The sequence below is a fragment of the Triticum aestivum genome, chromosome 4D (assembly GCF_018294505.1).
Source record: "Triticum aestivum cultivar Chinese Spring chromosome 4D, IWGSC CS RefSeq v2.1, whole genome shotgun sequence".
NCBI lineage: Eukaryota > Viridiplantae > Streptophyta > Magnoliopsida > Poales > Poaceae > Triticum > Triticum aestivum.
Window position 1 is genome coordinate 5,868,499 of NC_057805.1, and position 17,555 is coordinate 5,886,053.

Here is a 17,555-nt window from a genome sequence, read left to right on the forward strand (position 1 = left end):
CAAATGACATATCGTTTGATTCCTTCCATTTTATTGATACGTACACAATCATCGGAATTGATTGAAAAGATGATTTGGAGAGAACCCCCTATCTTTTTATTACCCTCTCAGTATTTTGTAGTCGTTAGCAGAGCATGTCTGCCGAACATCTCCAATGTCTGTCCGCTCCCATTTCCCTTTCCACATTCTTTTCACCCCATCAAAGGGGTTGCATATGACGTTTTGCATGCATGAAAGTAATCCAAAATAGCCAAGGTTAGCAAAGATACATCTACTATTTCAAAAATTCAAAATGTTATGTAGCTAATAACATATGCCTGATTCACATTGTATTTTTATCATTCATTTTGTATAGATGAGGGTTTCAAAATTAGATCCCACTTGGTATATCTTTCAACAAAAGAATCAAGATCAAATTTTACCAACATTAATATTTGACTTATCAGACAATATATTCACATATTGACAAAGTATTGATCATCTTAAACACTATATATCACTTCAATATGTTACGAGCCAACAATTCGCGAGTTACCAGGTTATCGACAAGTAGTCATCAACTTTACAACCAGACCGTACTTGAACAATTAGATACCTATGTCGATGTTATGGTGAAAACTATAACATGGACAGTAATGTGTTTGTATCAGTGCCATTGTTGTAACCAGTAACTTGAACCTAAATAATTAGGCAACTAAGTGAATGCTATTATGGTATTCATAACTTGGGTTACTTATTAACTAACCCTAACTCCAAAAACAAGGCGTAGTTGGACCGTACAAATTCATGCTTTCGTAGTCAATCTCTTGTACAATGGTTACAAAATCACAATCTTGCGAAAGTGCTTTTGATTATGAATTTAACGTAAATAACATATTGAAGATTTGAGATGATGGCCTACATGGGGTTTGGGAGGGGGAGTGAACATGTCTACAAATTTTAGCATCCTCTTTTCAAATTTAATGGCAAGTGCGGATTATATAGTTGTCCTGGATGGAACTACATGGAATATGATGATATCAGGTAACTAACAAGGTAAAAAAGCAACTGATAAAAATATTAGATATAGAAATAACCATGGCATGTGATACGAATTTATATCTTGACATCCACTTCCTTGGGAGGGAGCTATCACCATTGAAGAGGCGTGGGAAAAGGTTTCCCAATACTGAGCTTCTTCTCCTTGAGCCTCACAAACAAATCAGAAGCTCAATCACTAGTGGTTAGCGTTGAGGTGACTACCAAAACTTCACAACAACTTCTCAAAGCTATTACACACCTTGGAAGCTTCTAGAATGGACCTCTACCTCCTAGGATTCCCAAAACTCCAAGAGTATCAAGTTTGGTAGCATAAGTAGGGGAATTGCGATTTGGCTTTGTCAAGTAGCAGATCTTGGGATCCTCTCTCTTTTCCAAAGATTGAGCAAATTCGTCTGGAGGGATAGAATCCAACCGCCATTCTCTTAGACTAGTGACCTTGGAGTTTTGGTATAAGCCTGGAGTTCCGGGATGTCCAAGCGAAATACCTTAGCCTATACTTCCAAGGTCGATCCTTCGATATTTAGTGGACATGTGCAAGTGTGCCATTGAGCCCGGAATTCCTGCCTTAAACTCTCGGGTGTCCAGAGAATATGCATGAGGAACTTTAAAGGGGACTTCGACGTGGAGGGTAGGTGTTTAGCTTTTTATGGAGGAAATACTATTTGTGTATGTCATGATCCATAAATTTGAACACCACCTCAACCCTCCATATAGTGTGGCTTTTCCTAGCTATAACGCAGTAGACAAAATAAAATTTTGACTTTTAAATATGGCAACACATTTCCCTGTATTGATTAACTAGATAACTATCTCATTTCAACAGGAGCCAACTATCACATGCTACTCCCATCACATTACTAATAAGGTGGTCCATCACATTTAAATTTGGCACCATTTTCCTCAAGAGAAGTGACATGTAACATGACTGTTCTTCTATATGTCCCTCTTCTTAATTTTCATGTTGATCTTCCGGTATTTAGTGGACATGCAAGTGTGCCATTGAGCCTGGAATTCTAGCCTTAAACTCTCTGGTGTCCACCGAATATGCATGAGGTACTTTAAAGGGGACTTCGACGTGGACTCTAGGTGTTTAGGTTTTTATGGAGGAAATACTATTTGTGTATGTCATGATCCATAAATTTGAACACCACCTCAACCCTCCATATAGTGTGGCTTTTCCTATAACGCAATAGACAAAATAAAATTTTGACTTTTAAATATGGCGACACATTTCCCTGTTTTGATTAACTGGATAACTATCTCATTTCAACAGGAGCCAACTATCACATGCTACTCCCATCACATTACTAATAACATGGTCCATCACATTTAAATATGGCACCATTTTCCTCAAGAGAAGTGACATGTAACTTGACTGTTCTTCTATATGTCCCTCTTCTTAATATTCATGTTGATTGACTTGGACATGCCTCCATGGCAAAGCAACACTCTACTTCAATTGAGCATGATGCAAATCAACATATTATGTTGTTTGACACATAAGGGTATGGTTAGTTCCCGATGCTTCGCATTTCAAGACAATCTAATGCTTTGGACTGAGCATTGTACAACGAGATGATAGAGGAAGAGAGATATCATATCCTTTCATGCTAGCTAGTCATGTAGTTGAAGCAGATGAAGGAGAGGTTGATGATATTATATATCCATGAGATTATAGGCTTATCCCGTGAAGATATGTATGTAGTTTGGAATTGAATGCGATGGGTGAAATTGTAATCCCATATCTATGAAGTCTACACAACACTCAAAGTGTTGAAAAATGAACTCAAATCAGGAAATATAGCTAATGTTGGGACAATAAATGACATATCCTTTGATTCCTTCCATTTAATAGAAGATATACATAATCATAGGAAGTGACTGAAAAGATGATCTGGTGAGAAGTCTCTTTTTAAACTCTCTCGGTCTTTTACAGTCGTTAGCCGAGCATGTCTACCGAACATCTCCAATGTATGCCCACTCCCAATTCCTTCCCATAGTATTTTCACCCCACCGAAGGGGTTATATAGGACGTTTTGCATGCACGAAAGTGATCCAAAATAGCCAAGGTCAACAAAGATTCATCTATTATTTCAAAAAACTTAAACATTATGTAGCTAATAATATATGCCTGATTCACATTGTAATTTTACCTGTCATTTTGTATAGATGATGGTTTCCGAATTAGATCCCACTTTGGTAGTTTTAGCAAAAAAAAATTGAGATCAAATGTTACCACCATTAATATGCACATTATCAGACAATATATTCACATATTCACAAATTATTTATCATCTTCAGCACTATATCCCACTTCAATATATTAGGATCCAATAATTCACGAGTTACCAAGTTATCCACAAGTAGTCATCAAGTGTACAACTAGAACTACACTGTACTTGAACAACTAGGCACCTTTCTCGGCATCACGGTAAAAACTACAACATGGACAGTCGGGTGTATGTATCAGTGCTATGCATGACGGTAATTAGTAACATGAACATAAATAATTAGGTAATTAGATTAATGCTATTTTTATTAGTAACTTAGTTAACTAAGTAACTACTCCCTCTGATGTTGCTCAAATCATAATTAGTTTGATGTTGTTATTTCGTAGACACCACATAAGATGTTTTTTGTTGGTTTGGAGGAGATAGAAAATGTTTTTCTTCCTTTCTTATCTAGCAAGATTTTAAGAGGCATGTATAATTATTATTAGTAGGGGCATATATGTCCTTTCATATATTTTTCAACAAACCAATGGTTAAATCATGAATTTAGACGGTCAAACTACACCTTCTTTTTGGTGTCGGAGGGACTATATAGTTGTTGTGGTGGTAGTTGTACTTGGCCAGTCATGTGACTACAAGAGTACCATGGTGCTAACAATATTCCGGACATATGCTATGATGATAACTATTAACCTGACAGTTGGGTGACCGCGACATGGTTATGATAATAACTATTAGTAGAACAATTGGATAATTATGTGCCATGGTGATAATTGTTAACTAAACAAATGGGTAGCTACGTTGGTGTAATGGTAGCATGGAGTAACTAAACGTGATGAACCAAGTAACTATACAATGTGGTAACTGCAACATGTACTATCGTTCATCTACATCAGTACCATGGCGATAATTGTAACTTGAACAATAGGATAACTACCTCATTGCTAATTTTTTATTAAAGAGGGGGTTTACCTCTGATTTCATTCAATTGAAACCATCAATTCTTACAACTAGAAGTACCAAACCGACACACGTATCATATCCAGGAGGAATCTAAAGCACCAAACTAGCTATGCTATAAACAAGGCTACAAGAGCCTACAGAACATACCCAATAGGAACCTTGGAAAAGCAGAAGCAATGTTTTCAACGTCGCTTATAAGGATCCCATTATAGATAGAAACTATACATCCAATCTACAAGTTCTCAGACAGCTAACACATAATAATATACATGTACATGCTAGATTCAAAGCACCCAATAAGTTCAGGAAGTAGCTTTGTTCCGTTGATCTTCATAGTCAGTCTTCATTGTATTCGAACAACACCCAATCACCATCCTTGAGCTGCTCTGAACACTTCATTTGCTATTTGCTCAAGTAGTCCTGCCACCCACTTCAGTATTCTTATATCTTCCTATTTTTGTCTATAAGATAGTCCAATCATTAATCCATCTTGCAATAAAGTTGACAAAGATATAAGGGTCAGTAATTTTGGCATTATCAGATATAACACTATTACCCAGCTTCCATATAGTCGAAAATACCACCGAAAAGCCAATGAACATCAGCTGTTCATCAATAGTACAATTTTTTTAATCCAAACATTGAGTAGATCATTAGTATTATCAGAAATATCAAACAAGTTAAAAGCACACTTGATAATATTCAAAGCATTTTTGCCATAGAGCACTTGATAAAAAAAATGACCAATAGATTCATTAGAGCCACAGAAAGGACAAGCTCTGCTACCATTCCATCCCCTTCTAATCAAATTATCTTTAGTTAAGATGCTATTTCTAAGAACCAACTACATGTAGATTTCAACCCTGAGTGGTATCTTAGTTTTCCACATAAATTTATGAGGGATATTAATGCCCTGTCCAATTTATATGTCTATAATAAGATCTAATAGAGTAAACACCATTTTTAGTCAAAGTCCACATAAGGACATCTTCGTCATTAGTAAGAACAATGTCAGCACAAACATCCTTGACATGATTCCACAACTCTTGTGATACCCCAAGCAGGGTCCTCGTGAAGTGCATTTGATCAAGACCTCTTTCTAATACAACAACAAACAAATTCTTATCAAAACAAATATTATAGAGCCTGTGGAAATTTTGCTCGAGAGCTTTATCTCCTAGCCACCAGTCTTCCTAGAACCTACATGTTTGCCATTATCAGCTGTGAGAAAATTTTGGTTGTTGAACTTTAGCAAACTTTTCTGTAATTGGGAGTCCCCTTGTCTAGGTTTAATCCCGGTTAGGCAATCGCTCTTTTGGTATTTATTTATCAGAATCTCTTTCCAAAGACCATTGGAATTGTAAAATTCCCACTAGCATTTATAGAGCAAGGCTTGATTCATGACAGCCCCTAGATCTGTAGTTAGACCATTTAACAAAGTGGTACTTCTTATCCTCTTCTTGCAAGAGTAATACAACTCTACAAAAATCAGATTCTCTTACTAACCCCCATTAGTAGTCCATAGAAGGACATCATGAAAAATTTGGGATACCAGAAAGGGAGTAATGGATCAGATGACTCTATTACTAATGGGTAGTCGTCTCCCTGCCAGGTACTTCATTTCTTTTCCATTTCATTCTCAGAAGGTTTGTAATGTTTATTTCTAATTATCCTCTCATTTACAGGCACACCTAAATATTTCAGAGGAAGAGAACAAATCGGAAAAGTAAAGATCTCAGCAAATTGGATCCTTCGGCCTTAGCATCACCAAACAGGAAGACCTCACTTTTATTAATTTATGGATATTAATTTTTAGACCAATCATTTGTCCAATAAGGCATACAATATATTTTAGATTTTTTTCACTATCATAATCATCTTGTATTAGAAAATAGTGTCATCAGCATATTGTAGCAGATTCACACCATTTACAAAGTTTTTAGACAACACCCCTCTAATCAACCCCATCTCTCTAGCATTGTTCATTAATAAAGCTAAGGCATCAGTAGCCAAATCAAACAACATAGGGGATAATGATACTTCTCCGTCGTATCTACTTTTCCTAACGCTTTTCCTCTTGTTTTGGACTATAATTTGCATGATTTGAATGAAAGTAACCCGGACTGACACTGTTTTCAGCAGAACTACCATGGTGTTCTTTTTGCGCAGAAACAAAAGTTCTCGGAATGGAACGAAACTTTTTGGAGAATTATTTCAGAATAAAAGAAAAATACTGGAGCCAAGAACCACCGGATGGGGGCCCCCTGAGTGAGCACAAACCACTAGGGCGCGCCCCCCTCCTCGCATGCCCAGGTGGGTTGTGCCCACCTGGTGGCCCCGCTGACCCTGACTCCGACTCCTTAAATACCTATTTTGGAGAGAAAAATCAGGGAGGAAGAATTATCTCGTTTCACGATACGGAGCCGCCGTCACCTCCTGTTCTTCATCGGGAGGCCAGATCTGGAGTCCGTTTGGGGCTACGGAGAGGAGAATCTTCGGTCTTCGTCATCACCAACCCTCCTTCATCTCCAATTTCATGATGCTCTCCACCGGGAGTGAGTAATTCCTTCGTACGCTCGCTGGTCGGTGAGGAGTTGGATAACATTCATCATGTAATCGAGTTAGTTTTGTTAGGTCTTGATCCCCAGTATCCATGATGTTCTGAGATTGATGTTTTTATGACTTAGCTATGCTTAATGCTTGACACTTTGGGCCCGGGTACCATGAATTCAGATCTGAACCGTTTATGTTTTCACCATTATATCTATGTTCTAGATCCGATCTTGCAAGTCATATTCACCTACTATGTGTTATGATCCGTGTCGTGGACTTAACACGGCAGATGCCCTAGCAAAATGACTTAGGTGTGGAGCCATCGCAACTAGGTTAGCTTGAAGGGGTTAAACGGGACAAAGGACACAAAGAGTTTACCTAGGTTCGGCCCCTCTCAACGAGGTAAAAGCCTACTCCTGCTTTAGGTTGTATTGCTTGGGTTTCGATTACCAGGGAGCGAATACGCTTGACCTAGTTCTCGACTTATTGTTTCTTGAGTTAACCCGCCGCCGGGTCACCCCTTTATATACACAGGTTGTGCCTGGCGGCTTACAGAGTCCCGGCTGGCTCATACACAACGTGTCTGGCTCGGTGACCAACTAAGTTTGCCTTAACATACAAGTTTAAACATATGGTGGTTCATACCCATGGGCCTCAAGTCGCCCCCGGGTCTTGGGCCTTCAGTAAGCTTGCCCTATGGACCGCCATCTTCATCATCCTCTTGGGCCTTCTCATCTTAAGCCACCAGTGGCATTACCCGGCCCCTCCTGGGCGGGTCATTCCTAGTAGTTATATCCCCAACATTAGGCCCCAGGTTGATTTGAACTTGTTCACATCAATCTTTAGTGCTTAACTTAGCAAAATCTTCCATCAGCAACCTTTATAATCTTGCTATAACCCGCCATGACGTCAGCTCACAGAATTGTGTTAACCCGCCATGACGTCATCTCACATTAACTTTGCACGAGGCCTAGAACATCTCAGCATATCTCTGATTTTAATGGACATCCCAAAATTCAAGGCGTCAGTGCAGCCATATAATCATTTTTGGCCTCCTCGATTCCCGCGCATGCCTTTTATCCATCTCCCTATAAATAGGGACAGGGGTCCTTTTCATTTTCCCCCTTGCCTCCTCGTCTTCGTCTTCTTCCTCGCAATGCCCGCGTGCGCCCGAGCTCCGCCTCCGTCGTCCTTCGTCAACTACCTCAACTCCGGCCGCTGCATTAACCTGAACGGACCAGAGCACAGCGGCACCTCTCTGCTGTTCATCAGCATCTCCAAGTACTTGTCTTAACTTATATCAGATCTGCGTTTAGGGTTTCTGCGTTCATCGAAGTTCTTTGCTGTTCCTCCGCTTCCTCTCTTAGATTGCGTAGCCAGATCTGAACTTGGCGTCCAAGTTGTGCGGCAATCGTTTTAGAATTCAATTGCAATAGCAGAAGCTATCTCCTCCGTAATAGATCTCATCTGAGCACACGAGCTCTGCTGCTGCCGCCACCTTAGGTTTAGAATTTATTTTATTTTCTGAATTGTTGTAGATTCAAAATTATAGCACCAATCTGTGGAATCTGTTTGTCATCACTTAGCAAATCCTCACTCATAGATCTGAAAAATAGCAACTGTTCGGGCGGGTTAACTGATAAACCATAACCCGCCATGTACCATTAGTCCCCTTTTAAGCTGCCAATATATGTTCACAATCGATATGACCCGACACTGTCTCCAGGCTTAATCATGTCAATCTTTGCAACACTTACTTTTTAATCACCGGCCGGCTTACTAGCATAATTTTAAACCGGCAATGTTTTCCTTTGTAGTCAAAATGTCTAAAGCCAAGACCGTCACCTCCTGCAACTGGGTAGTTTCCCGGGTCACCGAGGAAACATTGAATGAATTCATTCAAACAAGCGTATTAGCCAAAAAAAGATGTCATCCATTGGAGGGACCCAGGCACAGAAACCCCTCCTGAGCCCAAGGAAGGTGAAGTAATTGTCTTTACAGATCATGTGCTCCGGGGTTTTACCCCTCCCGGCTCAAAATTCTTCCGCGATGTGCTGCACTTTTTCAAGCTCCATCCGCAAGATATTGGGCCCAATTCTATTTCAAACATCTGCAACTTTCAAGTGTTCTACGAGGTGTACCTTCAATAGGAGCCCACTGTAGAACTATTCTGCACAGATGGGCCCAGCCTAGAATTAGGTGGAATTTCGATTCAGAGGCGGAAAGAAACCACCTTCCCAGCCGCCAGATTTCCCAGTCGTCCTAAGGACTGGAACCAAACTTGGTTTTACTGCCAAGACACTTCTTCAGAAGGTGAAAATCCTCTGCCGGGTTATCATGAAAACCGGCTTAGCAACAGGCACCCTCTTACAGAACGGATTAGCACAGGAGAATGGGCCAAATACATGCCCATCTTTACAAAGATCAGAGAGCCTTAATGGCTAATGGTTTGACTGGAATCGACCTAGTTTGATGTTGGGTCGCCTGGAGAATTTTGCCCTTAAGCCGCCGCTCTAGCTTAATGTATGAATATACTGGTAATGTCAAAGACCCTCAGCACCACTGTCAGATAGAAATGACTGATGAAGATGTCAATTATATGACCAAGACTCTGCTGAATGAGAGCTTAGAAGATTGCAACAAGGCCGGTTTAAATCCTTTCTGCACCCTTAATCAACCTCCAGCTGTAAGTATCTGAAACAATCTAGGGTTCATTCAGTTATTCATTTGAAACTGCCTTCTTACAGTCACTTTATCTTTCGCAGGCCGACTCTCCTTTCTAGAATAGGAAGTTGCAAGATAAGTCGTCCAAGAAGACCCGGACGAAGAATAAGGCTCAGAAAAAGCCTGCCAAGAAGAAGACCAACCCTTCTGAATCATTTAACTTGGATGATGATGAGTCGGAAGTAGAACTTGACTCCCTTGGCTCATTTTTTGTACATCTTATTGACAATGATTACTATCAGGATGATGCGGAAGGCAGCCACACAGATGGTGAAGAGGTAACTATCCTTTCCTCCGACTCAGAACCTCTGCCAAGACAGAAAGTTCATCAAGCGAGCCGGAAAGTAAGGTTTTCTCACCCTTTAGCTTACTTGGATCCCAACTTTATTTTGAAGAAGCAGCAAAAAGAAGTTAACCACACAACCGGGAACAACGATGGTGGGATTCTTTCCTCTGGCTTACCCAACACGCCGGCTCCTCGCAAGCGCTGAGCAGAGGTTTCACAAATTTCCGACTTAGCTTTTCCAAAGGCGGGTCTTATTCGATAACCTCTTAACCCTTCTGATTCAAACTATCAGGGAACCTCTCATTCTTCCTCAGGCGACTCAACTGGGACTCAGGTCCCTCTTTTCAAGACTATTCCCGGGTAAGACCAGTTAGCTTTACTTGCTTCAACACTTAATCAATTGTCATATTAATCTCATCATGTGTTTTACTTCCAGTGCTATGGCCAAACCCAGCAAGAAGCTGAAGGTTAATAAACCGGCCGAAGATCCCAAGGTTGCTGACCCGGAAAAGAAGACAATGTCTGAGTCTTTGCATCAAGCTTCGGAAGCAGGCATGGATGATCGCCCACTAGAAGAACAACATGTCACCATGGAGACCCTGAATGTTGACCCGGAGAACGCAAAGCCGCCCAGCCCCGCTCAGCCGGCTCAAGAAACCGTAGACGTCATACTTACTGGGACGACTTACACAGCACCAGGTAACCCCACCGTCTTGTGCAAGCACAATGCCAAAGAGGAATTCTCCGCTGCTGACAAAGGAAAGTGGAAACTGGATCTGGAGGGCTATGCCCAATTCAACGCCCAGGAGCTTCACGCGGGTTATCTTAACCGCCTCCACACCAGCCGTGACTTTGAGGCCGGCTTGGTTAACCTCATGAAGGATCGCTTTGAGGTAAGCAAAAACTTGTCTCATATAAATATATAAACCCGTTAGCCGCCAAGTCTACTGGATATGATAAACTTGAATATGCTGTAGACTTTAAATACCCTTGTTGATCTGGATATCCATGTCATAGCATTTTAGAACTGCAGAATCCACATAAGTAGCCCCCAAGGGCCGGCTTAAGCCGCATAGCTAAAGCCGGGACTTCAAAATGTAGTTCTTAATTTTACATATGTAGCTCCCAAGGGCCGGCTTAAACTGAAAAGTTAAGTCGGAACTTCAAGTAGTAATGCTCAATTTTGCACCTGTAGCCCTCAAGGGTCGGCTTAATCAGCATGGCTAAGCCGGGACTTATCACCATAATTATAATCAAAATCCAAATATCTAGCTCCCATGATCCGGTTTAATCAGCATGGCTAAGCCGGATCATTAAAAATTTGTCTTCAAAAAGAGCAATGTGCATTAGCCCCCAAGTGCCAAGTAAAATACTTGTATTGTGCTTGGGACTTTAAATAGGATCATAATACTTCCTATCTTGCTCATGTTGCGGGCTGAATTAAACATGAAGGAATCCCAAGTCAATGATCTAAGGCAAAACATTGAAAACCAGCAATCCGAGACTTCAAAGGCCAAATCAGAGCTGAAGACTGCCTTACAAAATATTGAGAAGCTGAAAAAGAATTTTAGCGCTGAAAGAACCGGCTGGGAGACCGAGAAACAACTCTATTAAAAAGAGCAGAAGATGCCGAAGCTGCCCTTAAGCCGGTAACTGATGAGTTGTCCGCTTTAAAGTATCAAATCAACAACATGACAGCGGCCATCTTTGGTAAGCAACCTTGTTCTTCAATCTTTCGTCATCAATATTGATCAACCATTGAACCGGTTTATAAATATCTTTGGTAATGCAGGATCCAGAAGCTCCAAGCTGGGTGATGATATGCGCATACGGCTGAAGGCTGTATATACCCTTGTGGAGCAGCTGTACACTGGCGCTCAACGGGCTATTTCTGCCGCCTTGCACAAGAAGCCACCACCTTCCCTCATCAAGGAAGTGTTGGAGAAGCTGTCTGTGTTGCCACAAAGGGTTGAGGAATTAAAACGATTAGCCGCCAGAGCTGGCGCCATCACCGCCTTGAGCCGGGCAAAGGCGTGGCAAGCTGAACTTGGCCCGAAAGAGAAATTAAGCGAAACAAACAAAATTAAATAAAGTCTGATATATTGAAATCAAATGGACAAAATTTAAACAAGTTCAACCTAAGTTTAAACTAATCCTAACTAGACGGACGATGACCTCATAGGGGTGGCCTCCGAGGCCACCAGCACCTCCGTCGCCGTCCGCGCCGTCGTCGTCTGATGTGGAGCTTGTGGTGGACGACATGAGCTACATGGGTGAGGTCTCTCCTTTTCATATGGGGTCTGCACGTAGCCGTGTGTGATGTCTCACACAATGGAGTGTGTTTTGGGATTCCATTCCGGGTATTCATCGAGGGCAAGATCCTCCTGCATGACCTCTAGCACATAACTATGATGCTCCTCCTCAGTGATGAGGGCGGCCTCCTCCTCCACTTGCTCCTCATCCGACATCCGCTCCTCCTTCTCCTAGAGTGACACCTGGTCTGACCGCAGGTGAAACAGCATGATGACAGGGAGTGAAGCCGTGGACGACGAGGCCACCAGAGACCATGCGTGATGGCGCCAATTGGATCCAGAGCTGCCCCTGGTTGGTGCGGAACATCTTGCCCATCGCGGCGGCCAAATGAGGGGTGGTGTGTGGTGGTCGGTGGATGTGTGCGAGAGGAGAAGGATTGTGCGGGGCGCACCTTGCGGAGGAGAAGCCCGACCGTCTTTAAAGCCGGAGTGAAAGCGGTGAAGCAATGAATATGGGTCGGCGGGAGGCTGGTCAGACGGAGTGAATGCGGTGAAGCCGGAGCGGACGCGACTGAAGTGAGGGTTTTGTGTGGGTCCATGTTGTCGGAGTCCGTCAAGATTCCCCAATTCTCACCCAGTTTGATGCCGGTTTGTGAGATTCAGATGTCTAGATCGATCCGAACAATTTAGCTGACCGTCGTCGGGTGACCAAGAGAGTCTGGACATCTGTGGTCGATTTCATGACCCGCTTTGGAGGTGCACTAAGAGTATCTCTAGCAGACCCCGTAAAAAGCGACCGGCATATGGCGTGTATAGTTCGACGTCGAACTTTTTTGCGGGTCTAAATCGTGCGCGGCAGAGTAGACCCCGTATATGAAATTGTATAATTTGAAAAAAAAACTTTCGCGGGAGAAATTGCAACCACACTAGTTCATCACATACTACATGATCATACATACTACATTGCACCACTACTACTAGGGGGGTGGGGGATCTCGCGGCGGCGAGGCCGAGGTCGATGTACCAAAATGGACGAGCTCGCGGCCAAGGACGACGCGGTGGAGGAGCTCAGTCCTCCTCGTCGGAGCTGACGAGGTCGATGAACTTCTGCCTCCGCTCCTCGCGGATGCGCCGCCACTCGTCGTCCTTCTCCTTCGCGGCAAGGTTGGCCGCGACCACCTGCTTGAGGATGAGGTCTTCGAGCTTCTCATCGTGGCGCTGGCGCTCCGCCTTCTCGCGCAAGCTCCGTTCGGCAATGGCGGCCGCGACCGCGTCGACATCGGCCACATAATCTTCGTGCCCGACGACGCCTCGACGCTCGATCTCCTCCGGCTCCTGCTTGACGGCGACGAGCTCGATTCTCCCCGGCTCCTGCTTGACGGGGAGAAGCACCGCGCCGGAACGGCCCCTCGCGACGGAGGAAGAGCCCGCGGCCGAGGAGGGCGACCGGAGGACGGTCGTACTCCTCCGTCTCGCGACGGAGGAGCGATGCCAGCGGCTCGAGGCCTTGGTTGGTCCACCTCTTGGCCGCACGCTTCCTCTCACCGTTCGCGCGGACACACCGCTTGAGCTCGGGGTCGCCGAACCCGCCGGATCTGCGGCCGGAGCTCCACATACAGCCCCACATGGCGTCTGGAGGCGGAAGCGGGCTCACCGGCAGCGAGAAATGCGAGGGAGGGAGTGGGAAATTGCGGAGAAATGCGGCGGCGGGGGGATAGGGTTCCGACCCATATCTGCCTCGCAAACCCGTAGATATACTGCTTGGGGGGGGGGGGGGGGGGTTTGCGGGCTGCGGTAATTTTTTTTTACGGGCCGGACGAGTATACGGGCACTGTCCTGGTCAGAAAATTAGGCCGAGCACATATACTCGCCGGACTTTTGCGGGTTCGCGAGATGGGTTTGCGAGTTGCTCTCATAGTATAGGCGAGCACAACGGTTGGTACGCCACTCGGGTGCACAAAGCTTGCTTCCCCCCAGTAATCGCTGTCGATCGCCAACGCTTTCCTTGTTTGATTATTAGGCAGCGTGATCTGATCTCTTCCTCCTCCTTATCCGGTGGTCCTCCCGTTTCTTCAGACACCCTCCACCTCAGGCCACGGGGCCGCGTCCCCTCGCCGGCCTATAAATACCGGCGAAGGGGAGCCAAACAAGATCACCACCACAACACCATCATCGCATCCCATTAGCATTCTACCATTTTCCTCGGAGAGAAGTAGCCAGAAACAGCAGCGCCATGGCCGGCATCATGCACAAGATCGAGGAGAAGCTCCACATGGGTGGCGGCAGCGACGAGCACAAGAAGGACGAGGAGCACAAGAAGGCGGAGGAGCACAAGAAGAAGGACGGGGAGCACAAGAAGGACGGCGAGCACAAGGAGGGCATGATGGAGAAGATCAAGGACAAGATCAGCGGCGACGGCCACGGCGACGGCAAGAAGGACGGCGACCACAAGGAGAAGAAGGACAAGAAGAAGAAGAAGGACAAGAAGCACGGCGAGGGCCACAAGGACGACGACGGCCACGGCAGCAGCAGCAGCGACAGCGACAGCGACTGAGCCAGCTCCGGCCGCGCTCCGGCAGCAGCGTGCAGGTACGAATGGTGGTCGCCGCCTCCATGTGTTCCGTTGTGTTTGCGCTCTCATGTTCTTGTTGGATCTGATCTAATTAATTAAGAAGGTAATCAGTTGCTAATATTTTTATTTGGATCTGTTCTTGCAGTGTAGGCGAGATCGATGAACGCTTGGGAGAAGTGTGGCATACATATATGTTGCAGGGTTTGGAGCGTGTGGTAGCATATGTATGTAATGCGTGACATGTCTCATGGATCTTGTGATGTATAATAATTAGCCGGCTGCACTGCACTGCACGGTGCTTGTAATAATAACGTTAATGAATCATGTTGGTATTGATGCATCTCCGTTGGTAATTTGGTATACCCATGTTTTCTAAGCTTTTTGTGCATGTGGCGTCTCTGTTCCATCTCTGGAAGCAGTTTTGTTTTTGTTTTTGACAAACTGGATGCGGTTAGAAACATGTTGAATGATTATTGGTGTTCTGTTTTCCTCGTCCTTTTCAGTTTCAGAAGTTGTGTGGTGCTCGGTTTTTCTTTCAGAGTTTTGCTTGTTTGCAGCTTTCCTCTGTTTTTCATTCTCGGATTTGTGCCCGGTATTAATTCCAGGAATGCAAAAATCGAAGTTGGAGTAGTATATTTACTTATATAATACTATATCGCATCGCATTTGGGATCATCACCCATGTTATCATCAAAAAGATGATTCAGCACCCATGCTAGATAAGCTATACTAATTAAATTTAGCCCCGTGTCATTGCGGGCTAATAAGGTGCTAGCTGAAGGTGCCAGGTATCGCTGCTGCTCTCCGAAACTAAATATTCATGATACTGGATCTCTCTCGCGCAGCACGTCATCCTCTCCTAACTGAACTTCTTCCATCATATAGTCTTGAACTGTTTTACGCATAAGAAAATGGTTAATTCCCGAGGCCTCTCAATTCTAGATAGTGCAATGCATTGAGCATCAGATGAGAAGACGATAGAAAATGAGAGAGTATCCCATTTGATTCGGAGCTAGCTAGTCCATTTGAGGTAGATCGAGGAGAGGGAGAGGATATTATATACACACACACACACGGGAAGATGACCGGTGTAGAATTGAACGTGGTGGGTGGAATTCTGATCTCACACCTACTATCTCTATTCCAAAATATAAGACGTTTAGCCTACCAAAACGTCTTATATTTTGGAATGGAGGTAGTATCATAGCTGCATAACCCATGTGAGTTTTCAAAAGGCAACAACTCAAGAGAAATGAAAGATAGCAACGGTTGGGACCAGAGATGTCACGTGATTTGATGACCTCGGTTTTCTAAAAGATGTACGTAGTCACGGGAAGAGATAGGAAATATGAGATGAGGGCTATTTTTAAAGAACCTCTAGACTTAGTACCACACTAGATGGAATAGGATACACAACTAAATCTGAATCCTCTATTGATGGAGGGTTAGGCTCTGTTTTTGCTGAAAAAGGATCTTGGGATAATTCAGCGCTTACTATGCTTGCCACATGGTGATCGGGGCTAATTACCGTCTAATCAAAAGCATGTAGGTGAAACAAAGTATTTAACTATAGTGTATAATTTCAAAAGTTAGCGTCGACATTTCCTGTAGTGGGAATATACATGATCGATAGTCATAGAAGATCGAGTGGCTTCACCGTAGGAGATCATCTCCACTCCACTTCCCCATCTCACTCGCATGCCGCCTCGTTCCCATCCATGTCCTCGCCGCCACGTTAATGCCTTTGCAACTCATGCATTACACAACCTCTAGTTCTTTCTTTAGGATCATGTATTTCTAGTGTATTGGTTCATCTCGAATAACACTTCATCATTGTAGAGAGGGCCACCAACATCTGAAGTGCCATCGTTTACTGTCACTTATACAACCGAAAAAGGACGCGACATTATTGTTCATGGTTAGGCAGGGGCAGAATTAGGATTTTTGCATGAGGGGGGGGGGGGGGGGGGGGGGGGGGGGAGGAGCAACAAAAGTGGCGCCACGCTTGTTGTAGGCTGCTATCGGCAGAGTAGGTCGCTCTCGCCAACTAGATGCCTCGGCTTCTCGCCGATGACGCAAATGTAAATTGGCACTTGGGGATGGGTTGTATATTGCAGCACATTGTAGTTCTCAGGTGCAGCACAACTCAAAGAAAACTGCTACATTTCGGCACACATAAGTATGGAGTTAGTTCCCGAGGCTTCTCATTTCTAATTACTGTAAAGTAATTGAGCTTCAGATGAGGGGATCGTAGTGGAAGAGAGATCAGCTCATTCAAAGCTAGCTTGTCATGTACTTGAAGTAGATCCAGGAGAAGGGGATGATACTATATATACATGAGGGGAGCCTGTTTTTACAAAGAGAAATATGTGGTGCAGAATTTAATGTTGGGGGTGAATTTATGATCTCACTCCTAAGAAAGTTGCCCAAGACATGAGAGCACTGAGAAGGCTACATGTCGATTCAATGACAAATACCTACCGAATGGCACGAGAAATTACATATTGTTTGATACCTTCCATTTTTTGAAAGATGCACATAGCCATAGGTAGAGATGGAAAAGATGATCCAGCTAGCAAGATTTTAGGACCCTCAGTCTTACCACACTCGCTCGGATGCCGCTAGTACTCCTACCAGAAACAACAACGCCATGGCCAGCATCATCCATAAGATCGAGGAGAAGCTCCACACGGAGTAAATTGCAAAAAACCATCACAATTGAGGACCCTAATTCAGAAAACCTCTTTCGTTTTTTCCCTTCAAATGGGGTCCGCTGTAAGTGGTGATGTGCCACCGAAATCTTGCGGTGTTTGTCCTGTACGGTAGCCTGCACATGGGATCCACACGTCGGCCTGTGCACTTCTTCCTTCCCCTCGAGCGCCGGCAGGAGAAAAAAACGACTGAGCGAGCTCTGACCGCGCTCCAGCAGTGTG

The 17,555-nt window shown here is 44.1% G+C and overlaps 1 protein-coding gene across 1 annotated transcript; it reads left to right on the plus strand.

Annotated features, from left to right (window-relative positions):
• The first annotated feature begins 14,037 nt into the window (after positions 1–14,037).
• LOC543254 (dehydrin HIRD11) lies at positions 14,038–14,962 on the plus strand. The gene is made up of 2 exons (XM_044517135.1): positions 14,038–14,639; positions 14,768–14,962. Exon 1 carries the CDS (start codon positions 14,284–14,286, stop codon positions 14,602–14,604), a length of 321 nt encoding a protein of 106 aa, XP_044373070.1. The 5' UTR covers positions 14,038–14,283; the 3' UTR covers positions 14,605–14,639; positions 14,768–14,962.
• The last annotated feature ends 2,593 nt before the right edge of the window (positions 14,963–17,555 follow it).

What these genes read in the sequence shown, in the direction of transcription:
- LOC543254 (XM_044517135.1), top strand. Translation starts at nt 14,284, where the DNA reads ATGGCCGGCATCATGCACAAGATCGAGGAGAAGCTCCACATGGGTGGC.